This window comes from Hylobates moloch, unplaced genomic scaffold (assembly GCF_009828535.3).
Source record: "Hylobates moloch isolate HMO894 unplaced genomic scaffold, HMol_V3 SCAFFOLD_6, whole genome shotgun sequence".
Classification (NCBI taxonomy): Eukaryota; Metazoa; Chordata; class Mammalia; order Primates; family Hylobatidae; genus Hylobates; species Hylobates moloch.
The window spans coordinates 84,205,034-84,220,910 of NW_026652281.1; the positions used below are offsets into that span (position 1 = coordinate 84,205,034).

The window sequence follows — 15,877 nt, forward strand, 5'->3', positions numbered from 1 at the left end:
AGTAAAACGACTTTTTTTTTTTTTTTGGTTTCTTAAGATTGCATGCCTGATTACTCATTATTAGCAGCTAAGCTAGGTTAAAAATGCAAATCTAACTGTTCTTAATTTTATCTTCTTTCCATTACGTTAAAATCTCCCATACTGTTACCAAGTGGAAAGACATTCACAGAAAACAGTTTCTTTATGTAGTGGTATGTGTTTTATTACTGCAGTGAGCTGACGTGCCTAAAAGACATGAGATTATGTAGAAGATGTCCTGGAGTCCCAAGAGACTGGAGCAGTGTTCAAAAGGAAGGGATACAGAGAATCCTAAAGGGGTAATATAATTTGATTAGCAAGAAAAGAAGTTTATTCTAAATGAAGAAACATGATCAAGACATTAGAAAAGTAGGATGCCTATTGCACCCCCTGGCCTCAATGGGGGACCAATGTAGATTCCTGAGAGCGAGTGTCCCCATCCGGTCAGCTGGAGGACTTACGAACATACAAGGTGCTGGGCCCCACCTCCTGAGATTGTGATTTGTTAGATCTGGGCAGGAGCCTAAGAATTCTCATTTCTAACAACTTCCCAGCTGATTCAGAGGCTGCAGAACCACTGCATTAGAGAAATTGTGATTAACAAAGTTGGAAAGGTAATCTGGGGCCAGAACAATGAGTTCTAATTTGCTTAAACAATTCCACAGGTCAGTTAACTTCATTAGACTGAAAATATTAAGAATGTTTGAGAGAATAAGCGATATATGTGAACCTTTTTTATGAGTATCTTTTATTGTTCTCTGCTTAATTAAAAACAAAAATTATATATAAAAATTCATTGTAATCCATTTTTATGACAAGAACAATAACACTTTAGTTTTGCTTTTAAAATTAAAAATTTTCTCTAAATCAGTTTTGGTTTCTCTAAATCAGTTTTAAGTCCTTAATTCTATTTCAATAAAGTATTTATATGTTTTAGAGAAGAATTTCATTTGTAATTTGGCTAAAGTTACCATCAAAGGGAAGTTAGCATGTGTTTGTTAGTTTAGGATGATCAGTCCTGAAAAAGGCTGATTTTTACACTGGTTTTTGTAAATAAAAGTAAATCAAAATGCTATTCCATCTGTTGCAGGTTCTCTTGAGTTTTTGAGAAAGAATTTTGGCCTTCAAGAAAACTTGAGATATGTATTTACTGAAGTCCCAAAGAAAAGACAATCCAAAGTTATAACTTCCCGGTTCTTCTTTAAATACTGTGCCAAGTTCACAGGCTAGCATCTCCATCAGCATGCCCTTCTTTGTAATCTACTCACAAAGAGATATTATTTCTCTGAGAATTTGCTTAAAGTAATTTTAGCTCCTAGCCTTGTGCCTCTGATTTTTCCCATGTTAAAAGTACTTTCTTCCCCAGGCATAATCATATATTAAAACATAAAATATTCCTGTAGTGTGAGATTTTAAAAGTATGCAAATTAAAGACAAAGAAAGGCTATGGAAACATTCCAGATGAAAGGAGGCTATTAAGTAACAGCTTTATGCAAGTTCTAGTCCTACACTGTATCCTGTGCTGCAGGGACAAAAATGCTGTACGGGACAAGAGGTCAGTGGACAAAATTGAAACATAGATAGCACATTGGATAAATGCATTGTTTGTGTGTAAACTGTGAATTGTTAACTGTATTGTAGTTATATAAGAGAATACCCCTACTCCTAGGGAATGCACACTGATACATTTAGGGACAAAGGACCTTAACGTATGTACTTATATACATGGTTCAGAAAAAAATTTATTTCAAAGAGGGAAAGAATACAAATGATTTTGTAAAAGGGGTAAAATGTTAACAATAGGCAAATGTGGTTAAAGGCTTAACATATGTTTCTTGTATTATTTCTGTTATTGCAACTAAGTATAAATTACTACCAAATAAAAAAGCTTTTAAAAAGTACAAAAAACTGAAATATGTAAATTTAAAAGCTTCTCTCCTTTAAAAGAGCAAATTTCCTTTGAAATTGTACTCTTGAAATTGTACTCTCAAAAAGCATTTCTGTCATTTCACCTAAATATTTTTTAAAAATAAGGCCAGAGGCAGTGGCTCATGCCTGTAATACCAGCACTTTAGGAGGCCAAGGCAGGCAGATCTCTTGAGGCCAGGATTTTGAGACCAGCCTGGCCAACATGGCAAAACCTAGACTCTACTGAACATACAAAAATTAGCCAGGCATGGTGGCACATGCCTGTAATCCCAGCTACTCAGTAGGCTGAGGCATGAGAATTGCTTGAACCCAGGAGCGGGAGGTTGCAACGAGCTGAGATCGTGCCACTGCACTCCAGCCTGAGCGGCAGAGCAAGACTCTGTCTAAAAAATAAAAAAAATATATATATATATAGCATTTAGAATAGCACAAGAAACACATTTTGTGATTGAGTTTAGTTTTCTGTGACCATATCTATAGAATATTACTGATAATTTATACTAAAATGCATGATTATGCTGTTATCACGAGTTAGATATATGTTTACTAGATAGTTGTTAGAGCACTTGAAAACATACCAGCCAATTCATTGTCAAAAGAGTCATGAGATATATGATACTACTTGGAAGAAAGAGAAACTAGGGGAGAAGTAAAGTATGAATAAGATTCTAATGTGAGCATTTTGTCATTGGGGTAAAAATTAAGGGAAAAGCCGTGGTAATGCTCTTCAAATTGTTCTCCCATTAATTTACAGTAGAATGATTTGGCTTAATGAAGTCTGTGTTACCACTCGAGCCAGTTTGTAAATCACATTTTTGTATTAGTTCTTTCTTACTTGGCTAGCTCTCTTACCTTTTTTTTTTTTAAGCCATGATATATGTTTATCTCCTTGAAAAACCTTCTCCTTTTCAAGTATTCCTGCCTAGAATTGCATCTTCATCTTTCAACCTATTTAATTCTCAGTAGTCCAAATCTATATATTGCCAGATTACAGATGTTCTCTACATGTTTTATTATTAATTCAACTATTGTATTTGATGTTGCACTCCTCTAAGGCAGGGTTTATCATCATAAATGTTATTAATCATGAGGATCCTAAGTAATCAAATCATGACATTAAATGAAAGAAATTCGTTTTTTACTTTGTTGTGCATTTTTACTTTTCCATGCTGAAGTCAGTTTCCATTGCCTAGATTTTAATTCCACTCAGCCTAAAATTCTTTTTTTTCCTTTTGAATACATTATTGGAGACTTGATAGGCTTTTGATAATTACATAGCTCTCAATACGTAAGTATGCTTCACTAAATATACAATGAAATGTATTTCTGTATTAATAATCCTTTTATTTTCTTCCAAGTGTATATACTACCTCAGGCACAAGTTAAATAATATAATAAACAATAGCAATAAATCAGTAATTAAAGCAATACAAAATCAGTCCCCAAATTAAAAAACTAAGTGACTGTGCATTGTGAATGTCCACATGAAGAGACTTAACTCTGGGACATCAAAATCTGTAAACCCCATCAGGTAGCGGGGACATTAGATGGGAGAGAGCACTAGAGGAGCTGACACTTCAGTAGCATCAGTAACTTACTAACTTCCTTCATAACCTCACCTCTATAGGCCTTAGCAGAATACTGTGCAGCTTTGTAAAAAGCAGTCACTTGGACAGGATATCTATATTCCTTTCATTTGCTTTTTCATTGATAAAAATTTATTGGTGCTTTTAAGAAGCCAGAGTGTTGAGAGCTTTATAACTCTTGGATCGAAGTTCATCCAGAATAAAGGCTCTTATGTATGTGTAAAGATAAGAGTCTCACATTTAAAATACTCTGTATAATAATGGACTACTGTTGATATGCTTATTTTTCTCTTCTATGGCAGCAGTGATAATTATGTAAATAAGTCAAAGCTACATTTTAAAAAATTATGGTTTTAACATTACAGGCTGAAATGGGGTCTCTTACCAACACTATACATTTTCCTTTTTATAATTTCAACTTTTATTTTAAATTCAAGGAGTCCATGTGTAGAGTTGTTACATGGGTTGGGGTATGACTGATCCCATCACCCAGATAGCATAGAACCCAATAGTTTTTCAGCCCTTGCCCCCCTCCCTCCTATAGAAATACTTAACCACACAGAAGTGTGCAATTTAGAACAAGACACAGTCCAGATAATCAGTTGCAAGGGCCAGAGTAATTTTTTAAATAAAATCATATTCATTTTGAAGCCATGTGTCAAATTCTTCTGTTTTATCCAGATTGATGTAGACTTTGAACAAATAGTAAATTTAATATACCATACAAGAACACTTTATTTTGTGACTATTAATGGACTCTTGAAGTTTCTTTTGGCAGATGGAGATGGACACATGGATCATTTACTGCCAGGCTGCGAAGATAAAAATTGCCAAAAGAGTACCATCTACTTAGTGAGATCTGGGACGAAGCAGGTATATCAAGTTGTTTTTTAATGTAAACTTTTTTTTTATGTGCTTGGAAAAAAATCTTCTAAGGTTAGAAAAGATCCCTGTAGAATCAGAACAGAGGGAATCCCAAAATTAAGTTACCGACTTCCTCATTTTAACTTAATGAAATGCATTTAAATATATTATTTTTTAATTTGTTGAGGGAAAAGCATTGTTATAATTATTTCTAGTGAAGAAAACCCATTTTGGATACTATAATTAAATGATCTTTTAGCTTTTTATATGCCAGGAATATGGCAAAACACACTATAATAAAAGGTTACGTAGAAGAACGTTGTATCTATTTTCGAAACTGATCTTGTTTTTATTTGTGTTATCTAAACCTATTTTATTATCTCATGCTGACTTTTACCTGTAGCTTGTAGGTAAGCAATTTAGAATCTGACAGTCACAGTGGAGGATTAATATGAGAATGATAGGTTATAACAATCACATTAGAATTAATGTTTCTTTTGGAGGGTAATAAATGATAGAATAACATATTGACTTTTATAGCCCTTATGGAAAAGGAGCATCATATTTTATGTGAAAACAAATCTTCACACAGTCAGCATTCTAAAAGCATTTAACTGGCCAGTCTGAGTACAGTAGTGGTACGTGAACACAGCCAGTTACAGATTTCCTTGTTTCTTCTCCACCTGCAAAGCTTCATTTTACTAGCCGTAAAAATAAAATAAATGAAAGCATTTAACTGTTATACCTGTAAGTTTTATCTTGAACTTTTTTTAAGGTTTTGAATCACTTAAAACTTTAGGTCAAGTAACACTTAATCATTGGTTCATAATTATTAGTAATCCTAGTAATTATTGCCTATTGACAGACTACTGTAAGAATATTTTCAAATTATACGGTCATCTCTCTCTGGCAAGATAAATGTCACAGTTCTTTGGTGACTATTATCAGTGTCATATTGATACTGAAAAATCTTTTTACTTTTTAGGCCTTAATACATTTACCTTAACAGGAATACTTTATTCAATGTGGTTTATCCTCATTAATAACCTGTCAGCCTCTTCAGAAATTTGTGATAACGTAGCATTTTGTGAAATTCTCATCTGCTGAAATAAAACCCAACAATTTTTTAAAAACCAAGTGAAACCATTGAAACATTTTAATGATATGTAAAATAATACTGTTTTGCTTAAAGATTGAAAAATTATTAAAGATGCATACCAATTTTTTTAAAAAACTCATTTTCTGTAAATATGTCTTTACCAAGTTTCCTTTTTCCCTGGTAAATTATACTTTCTTTGGAAAATACATAAATTGTTGGAGATACCCTGTTTATTAACCCCTCTTCAAGAAACCGTCTTTAATATAATTTGACTTGCAGCCATATAAATGAGTCACCTGCTTAGAAGGAAAGGAAAGGAATCTCTAGGCATGTTTGGCCTCCTGCCATCTCAAGTCAGCTGTGCCTGCTTCTACTCGGACATCTTCAGGTTATGTGCCAGCATTTGTACTCAGCAAATTGTGGGCACAACTATAACTTTAATGGCACGATTTCCACTCTTCAGATTTCTAGTTATTAAAAAGTGAAGATTTATGTTATCTGAAGAGAAAGGGATTTCCAAAGCTCATTTTCAAATGAGCTTTCTGTTCTCTTTCTGCTCCCTTCATGGCCATTAATATAGAAATAAAGGAATTTACTAAAAATGTAGCTTCCGGCCGTTTTAGTGACAGAGCTCATTCTTCTTGGCTGAGAAGTGCCTGTCAGTTACTGATGAAGTCTGTCAGGCCTGGTGTCTGGAAAGCCTCAGGAGCTGCTCAACTGGAAGGTAATGATTGAAGTCATCTGCATGTGTAAGAGGCACAGCAGCAGAATGAACAACAGGGTCTCTGTCATGTTCTAACTTTCCTCCTAAGTTGGTCCTCTCAAAAGGACGTCAGTATTAGATGATATTGCAGCTTGCTCTAGTTTTTTTTAAATATTCATTTGAGTGTGTCTATGTGACACAGTTTTAAATTATGTAATCTGACTAGATGTGTATTAATATCAGTTCAATCCTAAGATTCATGTGATATTGTGAAAAACTTTCTAAGGCTTTCTGTGCCAGTTCAGACAAAAATGACTAGGATAAATTCTAAGGGAAGGTACTTTTTTCTTTCCAGAGTGTCACCTATTCATCAAAGTAAATTATGATACTCCCATATTGTAGAGATAAAGAAGTTAAGTAAAATAATGCTTATCTTGAAAACTTAATGGATCGTTTGTTTTGTAAATTATAAATTTTTTTATAAAATAACTATAAAGTCTGATCTTTTTCTCTTAATCCATAGTGGGTTCCAGTCCTACAAGATTTCAGCAATAAGGGCACACTCTGGGGCTTTGTGCCATTTGTGGATGAACAGCAACCAACTGAAATACCAATTCCAATTACCCTTCATATTGGAGACTACAATATGGATGGCTATCCAGACGCTCTGGTCATACTAAAGAACACATCTGGAAGGTAAGGAAATTAAATCAAGTGAGAAATATTTGTAAACTATGTGAGAAATATTTGCAAACCATGGTATTTTGCAACTGAATAGTACCTAAATATGTTACAATCTCTTAAATAAGGAACACGATGAGCTCAGTTCTTGTTTTTTAATTTGGTCCCTGCACTTCTCACAACTGCTTAGTTGTTTTGTTTTTTTTCTCACAGATTCATTATCTGTAAAACAAAAATGAACATTCAGTCTAAAGTAAAAAGTTATATTTCACTCAATAAAACTTAATCTTTAAAAGGTCAAAAGTTGTTATAGGCAAATGACCCAATTATATTTTGAGACCGAAGACACTGGTGGTTAAGAACTGACTCTAGGCTTTGATCTCAGTCCAACCACTTACCATCTGTGTGACCTTGGTCATATTACTCAAACTCTTCATGTGTGAAGTAAGTGTAATAATTGTATCTCTGTCATGGAGTTATAGTAAAGATTAAATAAGGTGAAAGTAAATGAACCACTTAGAAAGATACTCGGCATACTGATTTTACATTTAGTAAATGTTGTTACATTATTGTTGCTTGTTTTGTAATGACACTGGAAATTCCACCATGACTGTTGATACTTTTTGTATATGTCAACTGTGAGTATTGCATTAGCAGTGACTTTTAATCCTGCGATTACTTTAATTTTTGAAATAGAAGCACCAGTAGATAAACCAATATAGTTAAACTCATAATTAGCTTGAATCCTGACAGATGCCATAAATATGACTATTCCTAAATTTTAATACCTTATCGTTTTATTCATCTCACAATTAATTATATTCCTTGGCCCTTATTCTTTCTTTCCTTTTACATTATTTTTCTGAGCATTAATTATTTGTTGACGCTGGAATTACTAATGATTCGGCTCCATATTCAGAACCAGGCTCATGATATAAAACAACTTCTCCAGAAAAAGTCAGACCTATTACTGCTTTTAACTCCAAACAGTGTTGTCCTGAAATCTGATATTTAGAGAAATATTTATCATTAGTGAGTGTCCCTATTTATAGAAAAGTATGGAAAGTCTGTACGTTAACTTTCCTAAGCACGTTGGTTTGAAATTATAATGTCTTTGCGTCGTGTTTGTAGAGTTTTCCAAGGACATGATCAGGGTGCTCTGTTATGCAGAGTTTAATGTATACTTGTAACCTGTGTGTGTGAAACAGATCTGATATAGCCAAAACAAACTTCTGAATGGAACGTGAGTGTTATTCCTTTTAAAAGCATAGTGGCACATAAAAACAAAGAACTGTAAAATTACTTTATTTTAGACATTGGCTCTATTCAGAAGAATAAGAAATTACATTTTAAATTCATTTAATCCTGTGATTACTCATCCTTAGAATATCTAAATAATTTATATTTTACTATAAAAGTTCTTTATCAACAGTGTTTTTGTTAACAATTCCTTTGCCATTCAGCCATAAGATGGTATCAACTGCTAACTCAGCAGTGAACACTTTAGCTCTGCGGGAAAAATAAGTACTAAAGGCAGTTGTACTTTTTTATGAAAGTCTTAATACCATTATAAAAGCAGTTGTGTAAAACTCAGTTATTTCTTTTCTGTTCTTTTAAGATGGATGAGAATTGAAGATAGATTTCAGTTCATCTCAGTGTTCATTCCATCACAGATGAGAAGTAGCCCTAACTTTAAATTAAATATAAATATTATTTAGAGTTGCTGTTACATTTCTGTAAGAAAATTTGACAAATCATATGAAAATTAATGTTCTAGACCTTGTTAGATCATTTTCTAAAATTCAAAGACAGATTGTGATTTCCTAGTAATAAGTAAATGTTTAATTAACACTGGTGCTACAGAAGTTATGTTAATAGGCCAGGCGCGGTGGCTCACGCCTGTAATCCCAGCACTTTCGGAAGCTGAGGCAGGTGGATCATGAGGTCAAGAGATGGAGGAGACCATCCTGGCCAACATGGTGAAACCCCATATCTATTAAAAATATAAAAATTGGGTGGGCGTGGTGGCGGGCGCCTGTAGTCCCAGCTACTCGGGAGGCTGAGGCAGGAGAATCGCTTGAACCCAGGAGGCAGAGGTTGCAGTGAGCCAAGATCACACCATTGCACTCCAGCCTGGGTGACAGAGCAAGACGCCATCTCAAAAAAAAAAAAAAAAAGAAGTTATGTTAATAATGTATCATTATGTCAAGCACATAGAGTGAATATTTCTTCCTTCTTTTGAGAATTTAATCTAGTGACTGTGTTTAAGAGTGTGACTCCTAGTCCTCATTCTGACTATTCCTATCACCTTTGTATGATACAGTCAAAATGTTGACATATTTAAGAAGAGTTTTATTGTTACTAATATATTGCAAGTCACGGATGAAACTGGATAGCAAAACCTGAGCTTCCACTGGGCTCTTACCAGAGTTCCAAGCCTAGAAGTAGCTAAAAATAAAAAAAGTTTTTGGCAGCAAAGAAGCACACTCAGAAGTCTGAGTATCAGCCCTGAGAACATCCGAAGCCTATTAAATGGCAAGTAAATCTGTAAATGGCCAAATGTAATATATTGCCTGTTAGTTAATGCTGGGAAGAAAATGGCTTTTGTTTATAACATAATTTTAGTTTGTATTACTTTACCATCATTTTTCATGGGTTGGTTATTATCTTTATTTTACAAATATGAAAATAGTCTGAGATAAATCAGACAACTTATCCATATCATACAGCTAGTAAGTTGGAATTCCTAATTCAGTTATAATCTGCATTTTCATCAGCATCCTCAGCTTTATACAATAATTTAGCTTTACATTAATGACCCTGAGTCATCAATGAAAGGTTACATTATGTTGCAGATGTTCTACTTTTTCAAAAGGCATGGAGGTTGATAGTACAAAGGCCTACATCTGTGGGAACGTTTCTAGCCACTATTCTTTTTCATGTTCTCTACAAAGTAGAGATGCCGGTGAAGCTGCAGAGAAAAGGGAACATTTATACACTGTTAGTGGGAATCTGGATTAGTCAAGCCACTGTGGAAAGCAGTTTGGAGATTTTTCCAAGAACTTAGAACTGCCATTCAACCCAGCAATCCCATTACTGGGTATGTACCCAAAGGAAAATAAACTGTTTTACCAAAAAGACACATGCGCATGTATGTTCATTGCGGCACTATTCGCAATAGCAGAGACATGGAATCAATGTAGGTGCCCATCAATAGTGGATTGGATTTTTTAAAATATGGTATGAATACATTATGGAATACCATGCAGCCATGAAAAATAACAAAATCATGTATTTTACAGCAACATGGATGCAGCTAGAGGCCATTTTCCTAAGCGAATTAACACAGGCACAGAAAATCAAACACTGCATGTTCTCACTAATAAGTGGGAGCTAAACAGTGCATACTCATAGACATAAAAATTCCAACAGTAGACACTGGGAACTACTAGAGAGGGAAGAGAGGAAGGAGATCAAGAGTTGAAAAACTAACAGTTGGGTACTGTGCTCAGTACCTGGGTGATGGGATCAGTCACACCCCAAAACTCAGTACCATGCAGTATAACCACATAATAAATTTGCACATGTACCCTGTGAATCTAAAATAAAAGTTGAAATTATAAATGTTAAAAGAAGAAAGAAATATTGTCCTGGATGTAAATTCATTCTGTCTCATTATTGAAGAAGACCTCATATTGCTATGTTGGCTAGCCTTCACTCAACCAACTCTAACTTCATTAGTTGGAATTTGTAAAGATCAAAAAATTTTCTTTCAATAATATTGCCTATTCATCTGCTATAATGAATCCCATACTAAAATTCTTAGTCCCATAATAAAATGGAGAAAGAACTCCACTAATTAGTTCTGAGGGAAGAAACCTCTGTAGACAGTGAGAATTAATTCTACCATTAATTCCAATGGAGATATATTAAAAGATGTATTACACATTATTTACTTTATCAGCAATCAATTTTTAATTAAAGTATTAATAAATACCCTTACTAAATTTATAGGTATAAAGTTGCACTCCTTTATAATTTTTAAATTTTCTTTAAGTCTTTAGATACGACTCCTTCATGTTTTTAGTATTATTTGCCTTTTTAATTTCTTTCATCAGACTTGATAAAGATTTCTTTTTTGTTTTTGTTTTTGTTTTTTTTTTTTGAGATGGAGTCTTGCTCTGTCGCCCAGGCTGGAGTGCAGTGGTGCGATCTCGACACACTGCAAGCTCCGCCTCCCAGGCTCACGCCATTCTCCTGCCTCAGCCTCCCGAATAGCTGGGACTACAGGCGCCCGCCACCATGCCTGGCTAATTTTTTGTATTTTTAGTAGAGACGGGGTTTCACCATGTTCGCCAGGATGGTCTCGATCTCCTGACCTTATGATCCACCCGCCTAGGCCTCCCAAAGTGCTGGGATTACAGGTGTGAGCCACTGCCCCCAGCCTCTTTCTCCGTTTTATTATTTCAGTCATGTCTGTGTTTTTGTTAGTATTGTAGAGGTTCAAAGAATCACCTTTATTTTTAGTAAGATGAATTCTATAAATATTTTCTTTATGTTTATTTTTACATTTTTTCCTGTTTTGCTTTCAAGTTTTTTATTTTTATTTTTTACATTATTTCATTGAATACTAAGCTAATACATGTTTACTCTTGTTTTCTATTAAGTGCTTTTAAGACTAAATATTGTGAGCTTGGCTTCAGGTCATATATTTTGATAATAAGTGGTTTCATTGTTCTTTTTTATTTAAAATTTTGCATATACACAGAATTATTTAGAAAGGTATTTTAAAGGGTTCACATAAATATGTTTGGGAAGTTGTTTTTATGGTGGTTTTTTGGATTTTAGTCTATCTCTTCATTTTTTATGCTTTTAATATGGCATTGCAAATATAAATGTGGCTTGTGCAATACTTTTAGAAACTTGTTGAAATGTTTCTGGTAGTTTAATAGCTCAGTCAATGGTTATCTGAAATATCATTCTAGTTAAGTATGTTATTTAAATCTTTATTTTTATTTTATTTTCTGCCTTTTGTTGGATTATTCAACATTTTCTTCCTTTTATAGTTCCTAAGGTGGTTAACATATTAAAATTTTTATTTTTGTCATTGTGGTTATTAAATATTAATACCTATACTTAAATTTTACCTTTAATGAACTACTGGAGTTAATATGTAAGGCAAGTATTTTAGGACACTTCTAGTTCTCTCTCTCCCCACCCCAATTCTCGTTCAGTGGTATTATCAACTGATGGAATGATTTTCATGTTTTATTGCTACAGTTATTTACACTTAGCTACAGGGTTTACTGATTTCTCTGATCTCCATTGAATATTATATCTTTCATTCTGTCTTCAGTTTCCATTTTTCTGGACACATTATCAAGTAATTCTATCTGGGAGAGTATGCAGCCTCTTTCTGAAATTTTGCATGTCTGAAATTTTCTTTGTTTTCCCCCAGCCTGAATTGCTAACTTGGCTGAGTATAGGATTCTAGATTCAAGATTATTTTACTTCATATCCTTAAAAACACTTCACCATTAAATTCTGATATTCACTTTTGCTAGTCAAGTCTGGTGATAATCTGATTGTTCATTGCAGGTAACCTCTTATGTTCTCTCTAAGATATTAGATTTGTACTTTATGCATAGTAGTTTGAAATGTTACTATGTGGAGTTGAATTGTGACTCCTGTAAATTTCTATTTGTTATTTTTGTCTTCTGTTTCATTCTCTTAGGTTTTTTTTTTCTTTGTTAATTTGTTTCTAAAGCTCATATTAGAACACATGAGGGAAGTTGTAGGTCTGCCCTCCTGGTCTCTCTCCCGATACCCTCACATTTTTTAACTTGTATCTTTTGTGCTGTGTTCTGGAAAAATGTCTTTGTTCAGCTCAATAACTACCTGATTATAGAAGTGAACAAGACAGAAATGAAATTTACTCACTACAAAGTACTAGTCACCACTGTGAAAGCAACCCAGAAAATATTACTTACTGACAGTGGGTCAGAAGTATCATTTTCCAAGCAGTTTATATGTATAAGACAGCACATCATTAATTGCAGAGGGAGAGTAGTAAATGATATGTGAGTGTATATACTTGTCTTTCCAGACAGATTATGTTGGTAAATTTCATTACTTATATACTAGTGGTACCAAGATAAATTTCATCATTTTCCATGATGTCCATGAAGTGCACTGATGAGTGCACTACTAAATTTGTTTTTACATAAAATTATACTATGATAAAGTAAAGTAAGCGTTTTAGCTGTTGAATCATCAACATATACAGTTAACTTTTGTATTTCATAGGGCAGTGCTGGGAAAGGAGAATGCCATTCTGAGATAATATACTTAAATCCATTTTATTTAATATCAATCAGCTTTTTTACAAGAATAGTGGCCACAAAGTTTTATGACTCCTAAGGAATAGTAGCAGTCCTCTTCAAAAGAAGAGTGACATGGAAGATTTTGCACTTTTTTTGGTAAATCTTAACCATCTGTATGAATCAGACTAGTGGTTATCATGTGGAATCACCAGGATGACAAGATGGAAAATCCCTCTCCTAATAGTCTGTGAATAGGACAAGACTTAGATTCAGGCCTCTCTTGTTATATATATACTTTCAGTCACATATATTAATAACAGGAGAAATAAAACACAAATGGAGAAACAAATGTACAGACAACATTTATGCTCAAAGGAATTCAGGTCAGCATGCATTGTGAAACACATGCACTACATCATCTCTCACATACAGTTAACTGAAAAGTTTATTGTTAAATGTACCTTTGGATAAGAGAATTAAATAAAGATCATGTACTTTGGATCTCAGTTGAAATGCCAGTGCTGCCACTTATACTCCTGTTTCCTTTCATCACTTACTTGACCTGTCTATGTATCTGTAAATTTATAAAATGAAGGTGGTTATACCTACCCTGAAAGTTCCTTGTGAAGATTGAAATACCATTCCTTTCCCTTTCCCTCTTAAGCTTAACTAAGAAACCTATAATTAAGCTAGACTGGCACAACGTGAGCAATGACATTAATTCCAAGAGATCTGTGACAGCTAGGTAACCTCCTACCAACTGTAGACTACACAGATTATTGATATGGAAAGAACTGATGGCTATTTCATTTCTATTCTTTTTCTACAACTATAAATCCCAAAGGGTTCTTTATTTATGTTTCAGAACATTTAAAACATGTAAGTTAAAATGTATCAATCTAAGAATTTTTTTTTTCCAAATCCCAGTGACTTAGTCCAATCAGACTAATTTAAGTAAAGATAAAATCAGTTGAAAACTTGCAACGGAAAATTATTAACAGGCCAGGTGTGGTGGCTCAAGTCTGTAATTCTAGCACTTTCAGAGGCCAAGGTGAGAGGATCACTTGAGCCCGGAAGTTCAACACCAGCCTGGGCAACATAGTGGGACCCCATCTCTATAAAAAATAAAATGAAGTAAATTAGCTAGGCATGGTGGCAGGCACCTGTATTCCTAAGCACTCAGGAGGCCTGAGTAGGAGGATCGCCTGAGCCTAGGAATTGAAGGCTGCAGTGAGCTATAATTACACCACTGCATTCCAGCCTGGGTGACAGAGTCAGACCTTGTCTCTAAGGAAATAAAAGGAAAAAGAAAATGGGTAACACTAAAAGGGAGAATTAAAAGGTTTCAGCAGGAAGTGTATTTCTGTAGATTTCCAGAAGTAACTTAAAATGTCCAAATCTTTCCGGATCCTCACTTTACAACCTTTTCCCCCTAAGGCTGATAGATTAAGTGCTATATTGGGTGACTGTTCTCAATGTTGTGTATGTGAGTTTTTGAAGCACATAGTAAGTCTTTGGTAGCAAGATACATCTCTTTACATAAGCCCATCACCTTTTCTCACTTTCTTCATAAGCAAAGACAGAAATAAAGAATATATACTGTACAGAAAGAATGTAAAAGGAAAATATAAATCAGCATTATTGTCTTTTTTTTTGAGACGGAGTCTCGCTCTGTCATCCAGGCTGGAGTGCAGTGGTGCAATCTCGGCTCACTGCAAGCTCCGTCTCCTGGGTTCACGCCATTCTCCTGCCTCAGCCTCCCGAGTACCTAGGACTACAGGCACCCACCACCATGCCCGGTTAATTTTTTGTATTTTTAGTAGAGACGGGGTTTCACCATGTTCGCCAGGATGGTCTCGATCTCTTGACCTTGTGATCCACCCACCTCAGCCTCCCACAGTGCTGTGATTACAGGTGTGAGCTACCGTGCCCAGCCTATCGTCTATTTTTCTTCATATATTTGTCACTAGATCTAAATAGAATATCAAGACCTCGTCTCTGTTTTTGCAGAGAAGAAGCTTAGTTCAGACTGATCTAAATGTTTTCTTCATACCAATGTGCAAACATAACAAATGTAAGTCAGGTAGCAAGGCAACGTGGCACAGTGGCATGAGAATTAGATTTGATATAAAAAGATTTGCTTTAAAGGCCTGGCTTAGTGTCATAATTTCTGCATCTGTGAAATGAAGCATATACTTCTGGTGCATTACGGAGAAGTTGTCAAAATAAGAGTGTAAATGAGAGAGGAAAGTATGGGGTGTTCCATTAAATTAGGCTTTATTTGTCTTTAATTTCTTGGTTAACAGCTTTTTAATCCCACAAAGTAAGTTTTCACAATGTTTAAATTGCCTGTGTCTGGTGATTGCAGCATTAAGATCTTGGACATAGTATAATCATTTAAATATACTATGTATTAGTTGTTAACATTGCTAAAAAAAAAATACCAAAAATGTCATACCTAAAGAAGAGGTCTTTTCCTCAGCAGGGCTTCTTTTAACTGAAGTATTTGGGAGCAGTGCTTATGACTTATTTTAAAAGACAAATTTCTCTAGCCTTTTAAATATGAATACAAATTTTAACTATTAAAAGTGACTGGTAACCCTTCCATTAATAGAAAAAAAGCAAATACAAGTTCCTCGAGAGCAGGAGTCTTAAAGAACCAGAATAATTCCCT

General features: G+C 34.4%; 1 protein-coding gene across 1 annotated transcript in view; it reads left to right on the forward strand.

The window, feature by feature from the left end:
• ITFG1 (integrin alpha FG-GAP repeat containing 1) overlaps positions 1-15,877 on the forward strand; it is a 308,702-nt gene that overhangs the window by 148,479 nt on the left and 144,346 nt on the right. Inside the window, exons 9-10 of the mRNA XM_032157265.2 lie at positions 4,312-4,406; positions 6,723-6,895. Coding sequence (XP_032013156.1) covers positions 4,312-4,406; positions 6,723-6,895 — 268 coding nt within the window. The remainder of the gene's footprint in view (positions 1-4,311; positions 4,407-6,722; positions 6,896-15,877) is intronic.